General features: G+C 52.6%; 1 protein-coding gene across 2 annotated transcripts in view; it reads left to right on the top strand.

Annotated features, from left to right (window-relative positions):
• The first annotated feature begins 2,850 nt into the window (after positions 1 to 2,850).
• The window catches only part of PPP2R2C (protein phosphatase 2 regulatory subunit Bgamma), a 132,087-nt gene continuing 112,207 nt past the window's right edge, over positions 2,851 to 22,730 (top strand). Inside the window, exon 1 of one of the 2 annotated variants that reach the window (XM_041753777.1) lies at positions 2,851 to 3,029. In XM_041753777.1, coding sequence (XP_041609711.1) covers positions 2,960 to 3,029 — 70 coding nt within the window. In that variant the 5' untranslated portion in view covers positions 2,851 to 2,959. Of the gene's footprint in view, positions 3,107 to 22,730 lie in introns of both variants that reach the window. The other variant, XM_041753778.1, reaches the window with a different exon arrangement.

Raw genomic sequence — 22,730 nt, 5'->3', positions numbered from 1 at the left:
TGGGGTGCAGAGAGGAGATGTGGAATGCAGGTGTGTCCTGTGGCATTCTGGTTGTGAAGGGGAAGGGCACCATGCTGGTAGCTAGTCAGGCTTTGCTGTGGGGAGCCCCAAGGGGATTGCCGACAAATTTCACTGTATCACAGAGGTCCTTGCCACTCCCGCTTTGTACAATAGACACCCCTCCCATCCATCCCCGTCCCTGCCTGACCTACATGTTATGTACTTACTTCACCTTGTTGATCTCACTTCACTAGGGGATCAACCCCACGGGAGTGGAGAGTTTTATCTGTTCTGTTCCCCATGTTACCCCCGTGCTGGGAATGTGCCTGCACACAGTAGATGCTCCAGAAACACTTGTCATGGACGAATGAATGGAGAGGTATACAGAGAGAGAGAGACTGTGGATGGGGGGACCAAGAGGAAAGATCTGGAGCTCAGCCCTGCACTGAGCAGGTAGGGATATTTGCAGACACGAAGAGGAAGCAATGGATTGCACAGGGATGAGTGCAGGTGGGGGGTGGTGGGCAGGAGGTTGAGGTAAGGGCCTTGGTTCTGATGGGGGAGGTGCTTCAGGGGATTGGAGGAGACAGTCTGGAGGAGCCTGGAGGAAATCAGAGAAGACTGTGCAGGTGGAGAGTGCAGAGGGGCTGATGCTGTATTCTGGGGTCCCCACCAAGTCTGGGGTCCCCCGCTTGGCTCAGAAGCTGGCCAAGGGGTGTGTTGTTGTGTTAGACCAGGAAAGGGCTGTTTCTATGGTGTTCCAGGGTATCCTGGAAGGTGGGGTGGGTGCTTCCACAGAACTGTTAGTTGGGGAGGATGGGGTGAGGGGTCCTCCCTAAGATCAGAGAGGAGGCAAGTCTCAGCATGATGATGGTAACGCTAACATTCCAGAGCGTGGACAAGGCCAGGCCCCTACTGAGCATGAACTGGCCACACCAGCTCTGTGATCATATCCATCTCACAGGTGAGGCTGTGCTTGCCCGCCCCCTCCCTGTCAGGACTTGAACCCAGCCTGTGTCTTCCGGAGCTGGAGGCTGCCGCCTTTTTGCTACATGGAACTAGAGAGGTGAGCAGAGTATGGAAAGAGAGTGGGGTGCTGGGTTCTGGATGTGAGGTTCGGGCAGCTCAGGCATGAGGGAGAGAGCAGAATGGGCCAGGCTGGTGGGTGGGAGAGGACATGGACGTCAGCCTCCTTCACAACAAGGAAGAGCAAACACATCTGACCTGCGTTTACCTGGTCCTTGCACTAAACCTGCACACCTATGCTGAGGCGGACACCGTGCCCAAGCTGAGGGTGGGACAGGTGGGGGGTCATCCTGGAAGCAGGTGGTGGTGCTGACAGAGCCCCCAGGACTCTTAGGAGTCCAGCCCTTTCCATTAAACCCGGGGCAGGGGTGGCTGGGCCTCCTCATGGGTCCATTCTGGGCACTTCTGTCACATGAAAGCCCATCTCTAGCTGACAAACTCCCAGTCCCGGGGGGAGAAACCTCAGGCAGTGTCCACCTGCCCCAGTCTCCCTGATCCCATCCTTCTGGACTCCTATGGCTCCCCTGCAGTTTGGGGAGCTGCCTGGAGTCCCCAGAAAATCAGCTGAAAGAAGCAGAGCCTTGCAGCATTGTGGGACTGGGGGTTCCGTGCTCCCTCTCCCACTTGGGGCTGAAGGCCTCTCAGCATTTGTTACCCCTCCCGGGCAGCCTCCACCTTTCCTTCTCCTTTTCCAAAGTGGTTCTGCTGAGCACCTAGGAAGGTACTGGGGGGGTCCATTCCCCCCTCCCCCAGAAGGCCCCAGTAAGACCTGTGCTCCCCGCAGGGAACTCCATCCCTCAGGCAAGTGGTTAGTTTGGACAAAAGAGGGGGTCATACTTTTTGAGGGCCTGCTCTGTGCCAGGCACTGTGTGTGATGCAGAGCCGACCTGGTGACTAAGGGAAAGGAGGCCGGGAGGCTCCCGTTTGGCAGAAGCCCTGGGTTTGGTGGACAGGGAGCCGGGTAGAGGGGCCCGTGTTCCAGCCTGGAGTGCTCCCAGCGCTGTTTCTCTACTTCATCTTTACCGGTACGCAGAAGGACGAGCGGGAGAGGACAGATCACGGAGCTCTGCCTGGGGGAGGCCAACTTCCCGGAGTTTTCCCTCGGAGGATGCGGGTTCGCCCCGCCCCCACCGGTCCAGTTCTGCGCTCCAGGGGTCCTCAACTTGTTCGACCCGCCCTCCTCTACCAACGAAGGGGGCGCTTGCCCCCCACCGCATTTCCCGAGTCTTCAGGGCTCCAGTGTGCCCCCGGAGCTGCCCGCCCGCCCTACCTCTTCTAACCCCTCCATCGGGGGGCATCTCTGCCGTAATTCCCGCACCTGGGCGGCCAAGGCGCCCCCTCCCCTCCCGCGCGCGCACACCCGGCCGCCCAAGGGGCCCGCCCGCGGGGGCCGGGGCGCGGCTCCACCTGCAGGGCGCGGGGCCGGCGCGCGGCGGGCGGCGGGCGGCGGGCGGCGGGCGGCGGGCGGCGCGGGCCGCGGGGGCGGAGGGCGGGCGGCGCGAGGGAGGGGCCTGCGGAGCGGCGGCGGCGGCGGCGGCGGCCCCAGCCCGCGCAGCCCGGCTCGGCCCCGGCTCGGTCCGGCGCAGCGCCGCGCGCGTCCCCTCCCGCCGCCGCGCAGCCAGGCGCCCGGGCTCCAGGCCGCCGCCGCCGCCGCCGGGCGCACGACGCAGCGCGCACCGGCCGGGATGCGCGCCCGGGCCCCGGCCCGCCCCCACCCGCGGCCGCCGCCCGCCCGCCGCGCGTTCGCCTGACCGCGGCGCCCGCCCCGCCCGTCCCCGGCCGCCCCCCGGCCGCGATGCCCGCCCCCCGGGGCCCCGGCGGCCCGCGCCCCTGCTAGGCTGCGGCGGCATGGCCCGCGCGCCCGGCGCGACCTCTGCGGATTGCATCGGTGTGCGGCGGCGGGGCATGCCCAGGGCACCGGGCACGGCCTTCAATGGGCGAGGACACGGACACGCGGAAAATTAACCACAGCTTCCTGCGGGACCACAGCTATGTGACTGAAGGTAACGTACGTGTTGTCTGAGGCCCCCTCCGGCCGGCCGCGGCGTGGGGATGCCGTCGCACCGAATGACCTCCGAAGGTTTGGACCGCGCGCTGTGTGTCGTGTCCCCCCCACCCCACCCCACCCGCCCCGCCCCGCCCCGCCCGGGTCCCCGAGGGAGGGAGCCCGAGGGTGCCGGCCTCCGCCGTCCAGCGCCCTCCTCCGCGCCGCCCTCCGGCGGGCAGCTTGCGGCCCCCAGGCCTGGCGGCATCTCGAATCGGCCCTGGCCATCGTTTGCAAAAAGGCCGTTTCTGCGGCTAACCTGGCGAAGAAACCGGGGAAATTTAATGGCTTAGAATCTTGGGTTTGCCATTTCAGCCCTGCCCAAAGCCCACAGAATTTTCTAGGCTGCCCACTCCCCGGAGACGAAGAGGGATGGGGGGGGGGGGAATTCATTGCCAGATTCCCAATCCCCCGCCCCCCATCCCTCCAGAGGCTCGCTGTCCTGGGCCCCTCCCTGTGCTTCCAGAGGCAGGGGCCCCTCGTGGGTGGGAGTGGGTGGGAGAAGGCGGCGGGTTTGGGGTTGGTCTTTTATTCCCAGTGAGTTATACTGAGACAGAAGGAGCTGGCCCCAAACTGTCAGAATTTCCCCCCAAAAGTGGGACATGCCATCCCAAATGGGCCCTGCGTTTGAAATCCCTTAAATTGGCCCAAGCCCAACCCCCACCCCGAGGTGGTCGAACCCAGCTGGTCAGAGCTGAAGGATCAGTGACTTCCTAGGGTCCCCCTACAACCCTGCCCAGAGAACGGTGGGGACAGCTCCCAAGCTGCAGCCAGGGGCCCGCGGAGAGAATGCTTGGTTGAAGATGGGGAGAGCTAGCCGCGGGGTGTCTGCATGCAGCAGTGGGGACCCTTGTGCCGGAGACCTCGGAGGTGGGGGGCGGTTAGGGACTGGCTGCACCTTCCCCAGGGGCTGCTAGACTGGCAGCATAAGTGTTTGTGGGTTGGTGGCAAGAGGTCCCCTGGTGGGTGCCCCGGTGGGAGGGGCCGTGGGCACTGCGCTCCGCGGGCCTGGCGCGCGTGGGTGCCTGTGTCAGGGAACCTGTGTGGGCTTGGAGGCGGTGATTCGACTCCTGGGTGGTGTCTGCGTACCTAGTGCCTGGCCCCGCCGGAAATGAGGCCGAGTGGGAGGCCGAGTGGGAGCCTGAGCCCTGCAGAGGCCTGGGACCGCGGGACCAGCGCGAGGCAGGACCCCTCTGTCGGGCCCTGGTCCCCCGAGAGCAGAGGCTGGGTGTGTAACCTGGGTGGAGGGATGCTGAGGGGTGGCGCTTCCCCGCTCCCCTAGGAGAACCGCTGAGTCATGCTTTGCTGATGGGGGTGGGGGGAGTGGGGACAGGGCTGCCTGGCTGGGTGAGGGCTCAGCCCCCAAGCTAGGGCTTCCAGGGGCCCAGGGAGCTGAAGGCGGCCCTTTATCGCCTGCCTCGGTGAGGTTGAGGAAGAATCAGCCAGCGTTGGGGTGTGCTTTCTGCTGCAGGCTGCCGAGTCACGAGCGTCGGAGGGTGAAGAGGCCTCTGGGTTGTTGGCAGGTGCCCTAGTGCTCTGGCTCTGGCTGAGAGGGGATCTTGGCAGGTCATTCCGGTCTGGCTTTCTGCAGGAAGTCTCTGTTTTCTCATCTCTATACTGAGGATGATGGGATAGGATGCAGGACTCTGTAATTAAAAGTACAAAGCCCCATGCCTGACCCATAGTGGACATCTGCAAACATTAATTCCTTCTTCATCCCACCCTCCTCCTTCCCAGCTTTCTTCCATACATTTACCAGCTCTTAGCAGAGGAGAGCGAGGGGGAGGTGCATAGTTTGAGGAAGAAGTGATGTTTTTAATTCCTCTTCATTCATTCAACAAATATTTACTGAACACCTTCTATGTGCCAGTCACTGTTTTAGCCCTGGGGACTAGACCAAGATTCTGCCCTTGGGCAGCCTATGTTCTAGAAGGGAACTCTGTGATATTGAGAGGAAGCTCTTCGCACGAAGTCTTGGTTTCCCCATCTGTAGAAGGGGGTGAATAATACCATCCTGCCTGCCAGGTCTTAGGGTCAGGTGGGTTGTGAGGGTCAGGTGGGTTGGTGGACGAGGGAGCCAGCTCGGAACTCTAAATTGTTAACTGGCAGCTGAAGTATGCTGAGCACCTTCTGTATGCTGGGACCTCACACAAGACCTTGCATATCCCACATCCCCATTTTATGGAAGAAACCGAGTTTTGACCTTGTCCATGTCCCAGACTGAGTGCCAGGATATATGGGACATAGAGCTTGGAGGCTGGGATCAGAGACCAGCAAGATCAGAAATTCCTGTTCTTAGGGATGGTAGGGTCTAGGAGAGGAAGCAAAAACTATAATTGTTAGAATTATATGAGATTTCTGGCCTCCTTGCATGAAAAAAGACTCGCCCAGTGTTGTATATTGCCTTTTGTGCTCAGAGCACAGGGTAGATCACAGATTTCGATGTCAGATAGACTTGTGTTCAAATCTGGCTTCTGACTCTTCATATGCTGTATAATCTTGGACAAGTTATTAAACCTTTCTGAGCTTCACTTTCTCCCTTTATAAAGGGAGAAAGAATAATAACTTATCTTGCATTATTGCTTGTTGGGACAATCAGTGATTATGCTAATACAGAAAATACCCAGCACAGTGCTTGGTCTATCGGAGGCATGTAATCAATGACACTGGTATAATTTATAAGGTTTCTGGAAGAGCTTCATGAGCAGATAATAGATGCTGAGATTTTGCAAAAGACCCAGGTGTACAGATTCCTGTTCCACCTGGTCATTTGGCCTACAAATGCTCGCTCACTACACCCCAGTGGCTCTGGTCTACTTCCTGTGCCTTAAGCAGGTCATTTTTTTAAAAAGATTTTATTTATTTATTTGACACAGAGATAGCAAGAGAGAGAGAGAGAGAGAGAGGGAGGGAGAGAGAGCAGGAACAGGGGGAGCAGTGGGAGAGGGAGAAGCAGGCTCTCCGGTGAGCAGGCAGCCAGATGTGGGGCTCTATCCTAGAGCCCTGAGATCATGACCTGAGCTGAAGGCAGACAGTTAACCAACTGAGCCATCCAGATGACCTGCAGGTTATTATTTTTTTTCTTGCCTCATGGTATTTGCACTGGCTGTGTTCTCTAACTAGAATATCCTCCTCCTGCTCTTCTCATGGCTGACTCCTTCTCATCCTTTAGTTCTCACGTTTAACACCATCTTTGCCAGTGGGAGTCCTGCTTGAGTTCCTGAGTCTCTTCTTATAAAATCTCAAATACTTTGGGAAGAGTTTAGGTGTTGTTAGTCATTCATACCTTGGTATGAATTAGAGCAGCTTTTTTTTTTTTTTAAATCTCCCCTTCCCACAACTCTTGGCACAGCTCAGCTGATTGAGTGTTGCTGTGATCACTAAGCATGGGCGCAAGCCACCCTGGGACACAGAGAACTTTGTAAAGATTGGGTGGGTGTTGAGAAGAACAGTACGATTAAGTCTCTCAAGACAGTAGAAGGACTTGGACCCTTGAGAGAGGGACTGCCAGGGGTAGGAGAGTGCCAGGAGGTCTGGCTGTGTGTTCCCTTGCTGCAGCCACAGAGCTGAGCTTTGGGGTGAGTGAAGTGGGTGTCCCTAGGCTAGACTGGTCTGCACATCCCTTCATCCCTTTCACCTAGCTGTGTTTTCCAGGCCCATTCTCTGCTGGGTGTAGCCCTGGGCAGGCAGTGAGGGGTCAGACACAGGGGGGCCCACGGCCCAGGGCAGGTGGCACAGGCTGGGCCTCTTTGGGAAGCAGTAGCCTCTCCCAGGCACCTGGAGGGGAAGGCACTTGAGGGCACCTTTTCCTACTAGGACCATAGTCCCAACTTTTCCTCCCTTAGCCATCTCAGCCATTAACCTCTGTCATACATGCGCACCTCTCCTATCCACGGAAAAAAAGGCACCTCTGCATTGTTGACCCCATATGCTTGCCATCCGCATAAGTTCCATGTGATTTCAGGGCCATGGGCATATTCCCACAGACTGTGTGGTTGAAGAAATAAAGCAGGGCTCAGACAAGGAGTTGGTATGGTTGGGGGGGTGTTGCAGGCTTGTCTGAACCTGGCATTTGGGCACTTTCCACTGCATGTCCTTGTGTTTTGAACTATTAGCGTGGGAATAATGTCTACCTTCTGCCCAGGCCTAGACCACACTGGAAAGGCGTGCTGTTGGTGAGAGACCAGCATTCAGCCACATGTGCCCCCTATGGAGGGTACTGAGACTAACCTCCCCAATACCCAGTGCCTCACCCCACCAAGAGCATAGTGGTTTCCAGCCAGAGACCTGTGGCCGTAGTCTGGGCCAGCTTGGTCCTAAGAGCAGTGTGTCCCTCTTGCACTGACTGGTTCCAGAACATGGGAAACAGTTCTGGGGGTTGAGTGGGAAGCAGAACTGCAGGAAGCTGGTCTCTCTCTTGTGAAGGAACAGGGAATCCCCCATTGTTGCCGGCAGCCACTCTGAGATCATGAAGGGAGTAAGTCCTAAGCCAACAACCCTGTTGGTGTCTGGGCAGAGAGCGAGTGGCAGCTGAGGACATTGTGGTTCCCTGGGTTAATCAGGCCTGCTGTCTACCCACCTTTGGGCGTCTAGTTCCATCAGCCGGCACATTTCCTCATTGCATCACATTTTAGGCCAAGATTCTGTGACTTGTAGCTGACAACACCCTCTCTCCCAGTTACCCAGAAGACCAGGGGGCTGTCCTCGCACTCATGGCCACGATTTGATGTCCCCAAAACCATGAAGGAGTTTGACGCGTTTGCTTCGTGTTTTAGGAACCATCCGTGATCTCTTTTATTGTAGTCAAAGCTGCTGTGTTCTGGTTTTTCGTCCTTGGCCTTCCTGAGAATGCATTTCCAGCCAGATGAGATATCCCAGGATCTGGTGTCAGGAGACCTGCGTTCCCAGTGGGGTCTGACTCTGTGTTCAACATCTTGGGCAGGTCACACATTCTCATGGAGCCTAAGCGTCTTCTCTGGATTGCTGCTTAGAGCACTTGAAATGCGAGATGTACAGTTGTTTGATGCTGTGACATGTCATGAGCCCCCCACCCTGCTCCATGGAAGGAACACCCTCAGTGCATTCATGGTGTGAGATGGTTCGATGGGTGTAAACATGCACGGCCCAGAGCCTGGGGCCTGGTCAGGGCTCAATAAATGTGGTCTGCCAACAGTAATGCCTGCTTCTTAGGGGTGAGAGTTAGAATAGCCCTTAGAACCATCGTCAGACTGGCTGACCTCACCCCATCGGCACTCCACAGGGCAGTGGAGGCTCAGATGGTGTTGCTTGTGGCACTGCCCTAAAGCCAGCCCCAAGGAACAGTGGGTAGATCCAGCCTCTGGTTTGGAAAATCAAGCTGTGGATGGACGGCTGAATCGTCACCCCTTCCCTTCCAGTTAGGAACATCACTTCCATCACAATCCTAGAGTTTTCCAAGCTCATGCTGTCTCCATTTCAGGGGTGGGGGCAGTGAAGGCAGCTGCAGGGGGCACACCTCTGGGTGTTCTCGGTTCAGCCACACCACCTCTCTGAGCCTCAGGCTCCTTGCACTGCCTCCTGCCCTGGGTCGTCACACAGCCCTGAGGCGCAAAGGCCACGTAGACACTAAAGGTCTGCCCATGTGGAGGGGTTACTGTTGTTACCAGTTTCCCCAAACTGTTGAGGGGGTCAGCTCCCACGCTGTAAGCAACACACTTGTTTATTTTTAATCAATCCTAACTGAAAGATTGGTGCAGTCATGGAGTAGGCTTTTTCTCATTTTCTTCCTGCAAGATGGGAATCGAATTCTAATAAAATTTTTCCACATTGTCTCCTGGTTGTTTTACGCTTGCTACAGCTTTTGGGTTTTATCCTTGAAGGCCCACTGAGCTAGGGGATGTTTTTGGCAAGAGGTGTTATGGGTCCTGAGAAGGGGAAGCATGGCTATGTGTAACCCTGGGTTTAAGGACCAGGACTGGAGTCGCCACGGGGACGAAGGGGAAAGGACAGTCTCCGGAGTGCCGCACAGTTATGCACATTGTTAGCAATTTGTGGGAGTTCCTTCCAGTCTTTTTTAATGCTCACATCTGTGTTTAATAAGAGCTATAATCGCTCTATATAAACATAAACCATGTTGAAGGCGACTTTTTAAAAGAAGCATGACCCTATAATAGTTTTCCAGTGCTTGGCTGGAACCTGTCCAGTTGCACCCTCCTGTTTTTGATTTCATGTTGTGCTGTTGCCTTGTTGAAATTTTTTAATTTTGTATCTGAACCCAGATTTTGTAAGTGACATGTGATGAGATGGTAGAGCGGGCACCTGAGCTGAGGTGATGCACACAACATGTGTTTTGGCAGTTTTGTGCGGCTCCTGTACACACCACATGTGGGCTTTGAGTGCCACTGAGCTCCTGTGTGTTCTGTGCCCATGCCCGGATCAGCGTGCCCATGACTCTGCAGGCAGCGGTGGGTGCTCACAGCCTGGAGAAGCCACTCTTCTGAACCAGAACTTGATTTGGATACTGAAGGGAGGAAGTGACATTCCAAAGCGCATGAGGGACCAAGGAAGCTGGTTATCATACCCTCTTACCCATGTTATATCCTTGTGTGAGCTAATCACTGATACTGAAAATGATGACCCAGAAAGAAAGGAAAGGAGAGGATGGGACATCCATGGTCCTTTCCTTTCAACCCTTATTCATCATTGAGCCAAGGGTGGAGGAGCGTGTGTGGGATGTGCAAACATCAAAAAGTGAAATAAAACCAGATAAGCTGGTTTCCCACTGCCCTGTAAGAGTGAACTACACGTGCATATGGAAGCTACCAGATAGGAATTGTGTATTTCAGTGATTTTGCATTCCAGTTAAATACTCTCACATTTGCATTTAAAACTGGAATTGCATAATAGAATGATGACTGGCACTATTCATGCTTACTAGTAATTTAAACTTTTATTTTTTTCTATTGGCATTAAGTGGCAATAACACCATGGCAAGTCATGGGGAAAATGAAAGAGCGTTATATTTTAGTATCTTAAATGATACTTTCCCCCTGCTTTTTGAACAAGGTGCTCTGCATTTTTGCACTGGGCCCTATAAATGATAAAATTGGCCCTCCTTTGCTGTAGGGGACAGGCTGGAATTCTAGGGGGTTAAGAATCCTTGGCTGGCATCCCACCTGTTCCTCCCCTACCCACTGGGCCCCTCATCTTGGGGGCTGTTCCAAGGAGGGGCCTGCATGTCTTTCATTGCAGATGCCAGCCTTTAGACCTCTCAACCCCCACAGGTCCAAGGGGAGGGGCTGTAGACTAGGGGTCCCTTGCTCCCCCCCCATTACCATTAATAAAGCAGATTTTTAAAAAAACTTCCCTCTTGTCCACCTTCCCTGTGTGGTCTCAAGTCCAGTAGGTGAGAGGGATGCCTAACTGGTAACCTCAGTCCCGCCCCAAGATGCCATCTTTCATTGGCTGTGCACTGTCCCTGTGATAGGTGTGCCACAGTTCAATTAATCACCCCCTGATTGTTGGATAATGAGATGGCTTTTTTCCGCTTTATATAAGCATTCCTGATGCTGAGCCAATGAGCACTAGTCATATAAGATGATACCCTAGTCCCATCCCTCCCCCTAACTTTGGAATAATTTCTTAAGAGAGAATCCTATGCATGCAATTTTATGTAAAAATTATGAATGTGTTTAATGTTCTTGACACTGCCAAATTATTCTCCAGAGAATTTTTCTGTTTTGCCACATGCTAATCAGCATTTGGTATCCTAATTCATTCGACCTCTGCAAATATCATAGATGAAAAATATTTGTTTTAATTTATGTCTGAATACCAATGAGGTGGGACATTTTTTTCCCACTTTGTTCAACAGACATTTACTGCTCCCCCTTAGAAGCTGGGGGAGGGAGGGGTGATGTTAGATGCTGGACGTGCAGTATTAAGGAGCAAGTTCATTGCTGCTATTCATTTACTCACTCACTCACTCACTCACTCACTCATTCATTCCCTGGAATATCTCTGGAGCTGCCACTGTGTTCTGGGCACAGAAGATGCCCATGTTGCTGGGGTGGGGAGGGTGAGGAGGGGTAAGAGCAGGGAGAGGAGACAGCTCAGATAGAATCCGAGGTTCACCAACATCTAAAGGACAGAGAATGAGAAGTCTATGGCACAGGTGGGGTAATCACCCAGGTGGGAATGGACCAGGAGGGCTGTGGAGTCCCAGGCCTGGCAATCCAGCTAGGAGGGGACAGGGGAGGGAAGAAGGATGGACCACCGGCATTAAATGATGCCACACCACCAGGTAGGACAGTATCGAGAAGTGTCTTTTTGGCTGTCTGTTTCAGGTGTTCACACCCATTTGGCACCGTGTCCCCTGGGGCTCTGCTTTGGTGATGTCTTCCTGTGAGCCCCCATGGGCTGCAGCCCTGTCTCTCCACTCAGGTCTTCCAGCTGGCACACAGAACAGTTTGCTCTCTATTCTCTGCTCTCCTAGACAGCCCCTTGAATCCCTTCTCTGGTCTCACTGCCTCTGGGGCCAATGCTCCAGGTCCCAGAAAGCACGTTTCGAGAACTCTGCTCCCGGTTTCATTTTGATTTCGCAGTCCAGGCTATGTCCTTGAAATGTGGGCCTGTCTCTCCCAGGGTCTTGGGTGCCATTGAGATAGAGCTGTGTCCGGCAGAGTACCCTGGGGAGTCCTTTTAGTTAGACCAGGCCCTGTAAGAGAGATGCCTCTTTCTCACTGCAATGGTATCCTACGGCCCTCGCGCAGAATGACCCGTGTGGACTTTAGTATTAAATAACTGTAAAACAAACATAAAAGCCATCATTATGATTAGCCATTTATTGAGTACATACTATATGCAGATGTGATGTTAAGTCCATTATCTTATTGGATCCTAACAAAACCTGGTGTTGTATGTATTTTCCCCATTTTACAGGGGAGAAAGCTGAGGTTTGGGCACTGGCCCAGAGTCAAACCCCATAAGGGGCAGAGCTGGGGTTTGAATGCAGCCCATCTGCCTGCAGAACCCACCCTCCTGACCTCCACACTCTATGGAGGAACTGACAGGGCAGGGACAGGAGATCCATTGAGCTCTGATTACATGCCTGGCTTAGGAGGGTCTGGGATTTGAACCCAGGACTGCCTGGTGTGGTCATGCTGAGCATGCAGCAGTGCATCCGTTACATCCATGTGTGTGGTTAAAGGCAATTGAGAAGGGCCAGGGAGAGAAGGGATCACCTTCACAGAATGAGGGGTGGGGGCAGGGAATGGTTGCAGCTCTAGAGAGGACAGGTGCTTTGGCACTAAAGGGAGTGGCGTTCCCCAGGTGAGGGAGTGATGCCCTTTGGGACATGACATTCTAGTACATTCCAGGCAGGCAGGATAGCGTGTGCAAAGCAACATACATAGGCTTGTCCCAAATAGCATCCAGGCTCTTCTGTCTGAACCCAAGAAGCAGTTGCCAGCCAACTCAGGGTGAAGGGCCCACCTGGGAGCTACTGTGCTGTCCAGGATGGGCCCTGCCTTCCTTGTACACTGGAAGCTATTGTTCCCCAGAGTCCTGGGCTGAATGGCCCATTGAGGCAGAACAAAGCAGCTCAGAGGTCCCAGCTGCCCCAAGCAGGGATAGGATCGCCAGCTCAGGCCTGGGGCTTCCTCTGGGCTCGCCTAGCTTCCTGTATTCCTCTACCCTGCAGAGGTTGTAGCCCTGAACCCTGGGGCCGCCAGTGCTGGAGGTTGGGGCCTAGACTCCGGGGGCCTGAGCTCTGGTCTTGGCCCAGCTGGCAGGTGCTTCGGCCTCAGAACCTGATTCCCTGCCTGTGAGGCAGAGAGAACTACCAGCCACCTGGGCTTTCTGTGAGTATTGGGTGAAATAGTCTGTATACAGGACATAAATCTCCATAAAACGCAGCTACTTGTATTGTTAGTATCAGCTTTTAGATTTTTTTTTTCAATTTCAAAAAAGTTTTTTTTTTTAAAAAAAGATTTTATTTATTTGAGAGAGAGTGAGCGCACAAGCAGAAGGGAGAGGCAGAGGGAGAGGGAGCAGCAGACTACCAGCTGAGCAGGGAGCCCGAAGTGGGGCTCTATCCCAGAGCCCTGAGATCATGACCTGGGCTGAAGACAGACGTTTCACCAACTGAGTCACCTAGGCACCCCAATTTCAAAAAAGTTTGAATGAAACTTTCAAGTATGTACTAAGGTAGAGGAAGTAGTATTTGGGATCGCTCCTTGCCCATGGCCTTGGTCCAGCTGCTCTGAAGATTGCACCATGCCTCCTTCATTAACTTTCCTCTCCTTCTGACTGAAGATTTTTTTTAAAAAGATTTTATTTATTTATTCATGAGAGACACAGATAGAGGCAGAGACACAGGCAGAGGGAGAAGCAGGCTCCATGCAGGGAGCCCAATATCGGACTCGATCCCAGTGCTCCAGGATCACGCCCTGGGCCAAAAGCAGATGCTAAACTGCTGAGCCACCCAGGGATCCCCTGACTGAAGAATTTTTTTAAAATTTTTTTTCTTTATTTATTTATGATAGTCACAGAGAGAGAGAGAGAGAGAGAGAGAGGCAGAGACACAGGCAGAGGGAGAAGCAGGCTCCATGCACCGGGAGCCCAACGTGGGATTCGATCCCGGGTCTCCAGGATCACGCCCTGGGCCAAAGGCAGGCGCCAAACCACTGCGCCACCCAGGGATCCCCTGACTGAAGAATTTTTAAGCCAATTTAGGACTCCTGTCATCTTACCTGTACCTCAGTAGGCCAGGACGTGTCTTACCTGACCAAGTGCCGCCACCCTCCATGACAGAACGAGCACTAATGCCTTCCCATCTGAATTCTCATCCATCTTAGCAAGGTCCCCATTTGTCTCAAAAATGCTTTTTTCTGGTTGCTGGGTTTGAAGCAGGATCCTAAGTCCCACACCTGCTTGGGGCTGTTCTGTCTCTTAGGTCTTTCCTGTTTGAGGCCGGTCCTCTATCCCATTTTCAGACTACTGACTGCAGAAGACATTTGTTATTCTTTTGGAAATATTACAGTTTTGCCCAGAGTGTCCCCAACCTGTGACTGGCTCCCAGTTGCCTGACAGGTCTAGACAGCTGACAAGTGGTTGCCTGGATCCTGGGAGTCAGCCCCTGGAGTGTGCCCCTCTCTCCTTCCAGGGACCTCCTCACCCTTTGTCAGCTGGGAGACCCTGGGCAGGTTGCTCAGGGGGTGCATGCATCTTTACCAAGACCTAGCCAGATGGCAGATTCATGAACAAGAGCAGTGGTTTCTGTTGGAAGCCCTTGAATTTTGAGATTTGTTATATAGCGGTAGATAACTGAACTAGTCATGGATTCTCACTTTGAATTCCCAGTTGTGCCTAGTTCCTGCTCCTTGTGAGGCCCCTTGTCCAACTGCTATGCTGTCCTTGATTCTGTAGCTCTTCCAGAACCTTCCAGGAACTTCTTGTGTATGTCAGCCTGTGTCAATTTCTGTTACTTACGACTAAAGAATCTTCATTCCCAGTCCCAACCAGGAGAGTGACTCAGCTCAGATCATAAGACAGGACTGGAACCCAGACCTTTCTGAAACACAGGACCTAGAATCCTACCCCATGAGACCTCAGTAGATACATATATTGGACATATCTGCTTCCTCTTACATGGCTCAGCACCTGCCACTGGCCAGATGCTAGGTGGGCACATGTTTGAGTGACCAAGTGAACAAATGCCACACCTGCCCCTGGCCAAATTCCCTGAGCATAAATAGTCTTCTTTTTTGCAAAGGTCAGGTTTGTACAGATTTCAGTTCCCACAGTTCCAGTTAAATCACGCCAGACCCACGGCCACGTGGATCAAACTTGAGCTACCATGGCAAGGTAACCGTGAGGACTGCCTAGAGTACAAACTTTGCTACTACTTTCTCAGTGTACAGATCGCTAAATAAATGACAGATGTGCATTGTGGACTGTGACCAGGTCACTTCTTTCTGTGTCTGTCCTTGGTAGGCCACCACACACCTGTTAGTTCACACCCAAACAGCAAAGCACGTGGTAGTGCTACCTCCTTGTCTCCCCATGATAAACTCATGTGACGCTTTACAAAAATGGAAAATCAAGAAGAGGGAGTTGGTCAACAAAGATGATGTTCAACAAGGGAGTGAAAGGTGATTCCCTGGAGGGGAAACGTGAGCGGAATGTGAGCAGAATTACAGAGGAAATTGCCGATCCTGGGGATGTTGAAGCTGTTGCCTGGTGAGACTCTCACTTACAGCTGCTAAATACAGGGCCACTGAGTACAAGAGAACTCACGGACTCTAGATGTTTCATGATGTTAGAAGTGCATGGAGTAAAATCTTGGAAGCTGACCTGAGCTTGGGAGGACGGGTCTCTGGGCAGAGACAAGGTGCCAGCAGTCATACGGTCAGCAGGAGCAGCACCGTCCCAACTACTCTCCTTGCATTTGCTTTTACAAAGAAATAAAAACACTTGAATTATCAATGTTTCTAATGTTTTAAATTGCTGTACTAAATAAATATTGGTTTGGGGGTACCTGGGTAGCTTAGTGGTTGAGTGTCTGATTTTGGCTCAGGTCGTGATCCCAGGATCCTGGGATACAGTCCTGCTTTGGGCTCCCCACAGGGAGCCTGCTTCTCCCTCTGCCTGTGTCTCTGCCTCTCTGTGTCTCTCAGGAATAAATGCAATCTTAAAAAGATTATTGGTTTTACTATTTACTATTTTATTTTATTGGTTTTACTATTTTATACTTATATATAAGTTTGTATATACACTTATAGGCATCAATAAGAGAGTTTTTAAAGACTTAAAACTTTTTTTTTTTAAGTCACAGAACTTAAATTTAAGGTGGGGCACCTGAGTGGCTTGGTTGAGCATCTGACTCTTAGTTTCAGCTCTCAGTGTTGTGAGTTTGAGCCCCATGCCGGGCTTCATACTCCGCACAGAGTCTGCTGAAGATTCTCTCTCTCCCTCGTGCTCATGTGCACACACTCTCTCCTCCCACCAAATAAATAAGTTAATAAATAAAATCTTAAAAAAGTAATTTCCAGATTGGTTATTAAGATCCCTTTGAATAATTTGGGCATACACAGTCATTTTTTTGGTTCCCCAAACTGAGAGCTCCCTGTGCTCTTTCCAAATTGCAGTATCTAATACTGCATGGCCCTTCCACAATGTTCTAAACCCTGGCTGGAGGATTACAGTCAATATCCTCCTTATTGAAGGCAGCAGCTCAAGAATATTAAATAATGCAAATTCCTCACTGTGGGAATGGCCAGGCAGCCCATGGATCACTGTGAGAGGGACACACGCCTTCCCTCCACTGTGCTCATTGCGCAGACCTCCAGCCAGCCTGTCTGTTTTGGAACCATCCATCACGGAATGAACTGGCTGAAGGAGTCAGAGGCTGACAATAGTGGCTGCTACACCAGCTTTCAATGTGAAAGGTGATAAAAACAACCCTGAATATTTTATAGCCTCAAGGAGAGGTAAGGCTCTTTATTGAAGCTGTGAAAATATAATCCATCATCATAATGTGTCCCATATCATCAGACTGCGGGAGCCAAGTTTCGTGTATGTTAAGATGCTCCATGCAAGAAGATTTTAATTTTATTTCCTATTTATTTTCTCATTACAGAAATGTTTTAAAATGCAGGGAGTAGAATAAAGGGGGGGGGTAGGGTAATAACATCCTGATGTCGCTGGTCCCAGAAACATTGTTCCAGTTTTGTTATATTTCCTACTTACCACTCCCCTATAGATGGTCAGAAATACAGTTTGTATCTTTTAAAATAGTTAACATGCTGAAACATTTCCGCATATTATCATAATGCCCAAGTAAATAATTTTTAATGGCTGCATAATAGTCCACCACATAGATATAATTTTTCACTCAATAGCTAGGTATGGATTCCTTCATCAGACTGGGGTATTTGCCGGCAGTGGGTGTGTGTAGGGGGTGAGGTGGGGGTGTGGGAAAGAGGAATAAGGTGCAACCCTTCCCTGGAGAAGGTCTGGAAGCAGGGAGGCATACACAGATGGTCATGATACAGTGTGATGGGGGCTGGGAGGCAGTGGGGCCCCATAGCTGGGACCCCGTTGAAGCGTGGGGGTAGGGCAGAGAGGCTGAGTCTCGAGCAGAGGAGCAGCCCATCAGAGTGGGAGAGAAGGTATTGTCAGAGGTCTTTGGGAGTTTGGAGAGTAAAGTGGGGAGGGGGATGAAGATCAGAGTGGGGTGTGAGAATCTCAAGGAGAGGTGGGAAAGACCTCCTGCCAGTAAGGCTGCTGGGGTGGGCCATGGTGGAGGTGGAGGTGAGTGTTGCAGGAAAGGGAAATTGGCCGGGAGGGTTGGTGGTGTGCCCTGGTAGAGGGAAGAGGGTTGAGCCTCCTCTCGTGGTCTGGTCAATGCAAGAGTGCTCCGGAGGCTGGGAGCGCAGATCACCATGGGTCGAGGGTGGACAGGCCTCCCCACTCCTGGACACTGGCATCCCAACTCTGGGTGTTTTAAAGTAAGGTGTGATGAGCATCCTTGTGAATGTATATTTTCCCATATTTCAGGATATTCTTGTCTCTGGCTAAATGGGAATGCAATTTCTTGGTGAAAGGATTGGAGAGCTTTTAAGGGCTTGAATGAAAGATTTGAATATCATGTATTCTACTAAAAGAAAAATAAAATTTAGCAAAGATTTTTGTTTGGGTGATGTTTAAAAGAGTAAGTCCATGTGTATATGCACCTCTGGCACAAACTGTAGATTACAGCCAACCCATCAGTCTCCATCTCTCCTGCTTGAGGGAAAAAAAAGAATCGATTTCAGCTGTGGTGCATGGTGACATGGCTGTTTCGTTGTCTCTTGATGTGTGTCTGATGGTGATGGACTTTGGCTGTTTGGGGAGGACTCATGCTCTGTATCTGCATCTTCAAGTCTCTTGGCTGTGTGGGAGAAGGACCGTGGTGGTGGCGGTCAGGGTGACAGGTGATGCTACCATTTGTTGACTGCTACAGTGTCATGTGTCATTGGAACTTTATACCTACCTTGGGGGGTGGTAAGAGTGACTCCTTTCTGTATATCAGGAAACAGAGCCCTGTAAAGGTCAGGTTGCATGCCTGAAGTCACACAATGGGTGTTTCGGTTACTATTACTACTTGACAAACCACTCTAAGTCTTAGTGACTTAAGGTGACAACCATTTTATTATGTCTTCTGGATTCTGTGGGTCAGGAATTTGGGCAGGGCTTGGCTGGACAAATTGGCTCTGCATGACATGTGTTGAGTCCTCCTTTTAAGCTGGTGGGTGGGCGGGTGTGCAGGATCTGAGAGGGTTTCACTCACATGTTCGGGTGTGGTGGGGACGGCTGGGAGGCAGGGCTCCCCTGGGACAGTCGACATGGCCTCTCTAGCATGGTGGCTTCAGGGTGGATGGACTCCTTAGGGGGCAGCTGGCTTTCCCAGATCAGGGTTAGGAAACAGGTGGAAAATCTGACTTCCTGGGTGTGGCTTGAGTTCAGTTGAGTCACCGGCTTTCCCAGGTTCAAGGGGAGGCAGACTCTGCCCTTGGATGTGGGAAAGGCCAAGTCCACCGTGGAAGAGCAGATGGGATGGGAGACCGTGCTGTGGCCCTTGTTGGGAAGCCGTCTGCCGCAGACGCCGGCCAGGCCAAGCTCTGCACTGGGCTTTGTCTGACCTTCCTGCTGCTGCTGCATCTCCAGAGAGCGACATTCTCCCTTGCCGTCCTGGCTGGCCAGTGGAAGTAGAGGCCTCTTCCTCTGTATCATTTCCCTGATCAGAAGTACAAAAAGCATCCTGTACTTTTTGCCAGTTTAAATACAGAGCTCATGGTGATGTGGATGAAATTGAGGCCATTATACTAAGTGAAATAAGGCAGACAGGGAGAGACAAATGTCAATATGATCTCACTCATATGTGGAATCTACAAAGGCCAAAGTCACAGAGATGGGGATGGTGAGTGCCAGGAGCTGGGAGTGGGGGAAATGGGGAGATGTTGGCCAAAGGGTACAAGCTTCCAGTTACAAGATGAAGAAGCTCTGGGATCTAATGGACACATGGTGTGATTATAGTTAATAGCACTGTCTTCTGTATTTGCAAGTTGCTAAGAAAGTAGGTCTTAGGTTATTCTCATCACAAAAGAGAAATGGTAATCATGTGACATGGTGGAGATGTTAGCTGATGCTATGGTGTAATCATCTTGCAGCATTTAAGACACTCAAATCAGCAAGTTGAACTCACACACCTGAAACTTACACAATGTATGTAATTATATCTCAGTAAAGCTGGACACAAATATAGAAAACAAGAGGTGAATAAAAGCTTTCTTTAGGAGGTAGATTATGTTTCCTACAGATCTGCCGCTCTGTGTGTGCACCAGGCAAAAGTTATGAACATGGCTGAGGGCCGGATTGGGCGCAGCAGAAGTCACCCCCGCCCCTCCCCCTCTGCAGGTGCGCCGTGTGGTGCCCACATCAGGGAAGGTTGGCTTTGGGTGGAGCGGTGCTTTCTTTCTTGCCAGGGCCCCTGCAGTGGGGGAGGACCGCAGAAGAGAAACAGGTGAGCTGGCTGGGTTTTCTGCTTGGCTTGACTCTAAGGACACACTGACCTCCCAGATCATCTTATTTGCTCAGCCTCATGGAAGCAGTTTTATTGGAAACCATTATGGCCTGATGGCTTGGTCCCAGACACAGCGTCCATGGCATCTGCCCACTGCGCGATGGACACCATGCTCTGAGTGAACGTGGGGAAGGGGACGGAAGCTGCCCTGCCATTCAGTGGGAGCACATGTGGGCCTGCTGGGTGGGGCGGGTGGTGTCCTGGCATCATCTCCAAGGCAGATGCTGTCATTATGAGCTCAGGGAGATGAAGCGACCAGAGTCTCACTGCTAGGACTCTCTTTAGCCTGTCTGGCTCCCTGCTCTACCAGGCTGCACTTTTGCTGGAGAGAGGAACACTTTTGGGTCTTGTTCCCAATGTAAGGTGAGGCTGAGAATCTCTGAGTCCCAGGCAATGACCTTTCCCCTCCAGACCCTTCTCTGGAGCAGAGGAGCATTGAGAGGCTCCCCTGGGTCCCTGGCCTCAGAGTAAGTGTAGGGGAGTGTTTCCTTTCCTCCAAGTATCAGTGAAGGTAATGAAAAGAATCTGTCCACCAGGGCGCATGTAGGTTATGGGACAGGGGGTGCCTTGGGCTCGGCTGACATGAATGGGCTCAGACTGCCCCTTCCGGACCAGCCTGAGGCTCCATCAGCCTGTTGATATTAATACCTTTAATTAAACAAAACAAAACACAAAAATCCAGCTATTTTGAGGTACAATCACTGCAATTCACCCATGTAAAGTGTACAACTCGGGGCACCTGGGTGACTCAGTTGGTTAAGCATCTGCCTGTGCCTGGATGACATACAGAGGCACCCCTCCTGCCAACCAGTGCCTTACCTTTTTTTTTTTGCATCTAGAAGTGGGAGTGATTCTCCCATTTTACAGCTGAGAAAACGGAGCGGCCAGGGAGATAGGACCCCCCCACACACACCCTGCCCCAACTAGGAGGAGGGGGAGCTGGGGTGGGCTGGTGGTGGTTCTGGATGCTGCAGGCACTTGCATTGACTTCTGACTCCACTCTTTCCTGTCTTAGGGCCTGCCCTGTGCTTTGTCCCTGATGCTTTTACACCTGCCACCCAGGAGGGCACCAGCAGGGACCCCAGTCACCCCTGGGCTAGCCTTCCTTTGCATTCACTGCCCTGTGTGCAGTTGACATGCCCCTGCCTCTCATAGTGTCCTTGTACCTTCATCTCTAGATCAGGGCCAAGAAGAAGGTCTTTTGGGGGTCTCTTAGAGGCTGGACTGAGGTAAAGCTTTGGGTGTGCCTGGTACTCAGAAAGGTCCCATCAAAGGCTCCTCTTCCACCAAACAGTGGAACTGCATGTGGAGGGAGCCATCAAACTCCCCCCATGCGCTTGTAGGCATCTCAGGGAAAGATGCTGTGGGGTAGCTCTGAAAGCCTTGACCCTTGACTCTGACCCACCCCAATCCCAGCCCTGCCCTTTAACCGGCTGAAGGGCATCCTGCACTGTGGCCATGAGGAGCAGGGCCCAGGGAAGGGAGCAACCTGTCCAGGCAGTGGGCAGGCAGGCCTGCTGTGGTGGCAGCGTGGCCAGCCCAGCCCCGACGGCTCCTGCAGTGCCTGTAGTGTTCCTGGGAGGATCCTGATCTGTGCTGAGCCAGAGGGTGAATGTATCTTCAGGAGAGTGCTGAGCTGGGACAGCCAGCGGGACAGAGCTGGCCCCAAGGACCCACACAGGCTTTGTGTGAAGGACTCCATAGATGACTTTGCTTCTAGGTGGCTCCCTGAATCCCAGACTTGGAAGTGTTCAGGAGGCCCCTTGGTCAACCCTGTGAACCCTATGTGAACCCCAAGTGTACCTCATTGTCTCTTCCCTGTGGGTGACCCAATTTAAAAAACCCCGAACTGGGAGACTTGGCCAGCTACCTGTGTGTCCATATGGGGACAGTGGTACAGCAGGTGATAAACTGGAGCAGTGGCTGAAAACCTGGAGGTCGGGGTTTGCTGATAGCTATATCTTTGCAAGGGGCCATGTGGCAAGATGATGGGTAATGATGATGGTCTTGGAGACCCTGTGGTGATGCAGACTATCCTGGTGACTGCATGACCCTGGGGAAGCCACAAGGCCTCCCCGGGCCTCAGTTCCCTTGTTTGTGAAATGAAGGCTATCTTGAGGCACAAATGCCCGTTGTGTTCTCTGCAGAAGGCAGCGTGAAGCCATGAGACCCAGGTCCCAGGAACAGGGTCCCACTATAGGAGGTGGTGGTGAGGGGTGGGCAGGGGATGGGAAGCGAGGTAGATCCACTGTACCCTGACAGGCTCAACTCCAGTTTTCACACATTCGGGGTCTGAGAGGGATGTTTAAAGTCTTCTGGGGCAGCCCCGGTGGCTCAACGGTTTCGCGCCGCCTGCAGCCCAGGGTGCGATCCTGGAGTCGTGGGATCAAATCCCGTGTCGGGCTCCCTGCATGGAGCCTGCCTGTGTCTCTGCCTCTCTCTCTCTCTGTGTCACTCATGAATAAATAAATAAAATCTTAAAAAAAAAAAATAAAGTCATTCTGAAGGGACAGACAGCCCCCAGGCCAGCAGGAGGTGGCTGGACCCATTTATGTGTAAGGAAAGCACAAGCAGAGTGGGACCCAGCCCTCTGGTCTCCTGTCCAGGCTGTTGGGAGGCTGTGACCCCCAGCCCTGCTCTTGGGAGGGGTCCTCCATACCCTCCCTACTCTGGGCACTCCAGGGGTGGTGAGAAGGTGTTCTGATTTGTCCAGGATAAGTTGTGACTTAAGGTGCCAGGCCTGGGGTGGGGGTGGGGGTGAGTGAGAAGAGCAAGTCTTGCTGGTGTTAGAGCTTACACTATACCCCACCCTCCCAGCTGAGCCCAGCCCTGTGTACCGAATTCTCTCCCTGTCAGGGAATACAGAGTACACCCAGGAGCATTGAGGGTGGAGTTTCCTCTCTGCCCCTGCCTCCCTGACCACCCCCAAACTAGGCCCCAGGGGACAGCTGGGGTGGCAGGGAGGTGGCTGAGAACTAATTATGCTTCGGCCTTGTAAACAGGCAGCTATAAAAACCTATCAGCAGTGCAGCACCTTCTCCATAAAACAGGCTCCAC

This window comes from Vulpes lagopus, chromosome 4, assembly GCF_018345385.1.
Source record: "Vulpes lagopus strain Blue_001 chromosome 4, ASM1834538v1, whole genome shotgun sequence".
NCBI classification, from domain to species: Eukaryota; Metazoa; Chordata; class Mammalia; order Carnivora; family Canidae; genus Vulpes; species Vulpes lagopus.
Note: the sequence above shows the minus strand (reverse complement) of the source record. Positions and strands in the feature narration are given on the sequence as shown.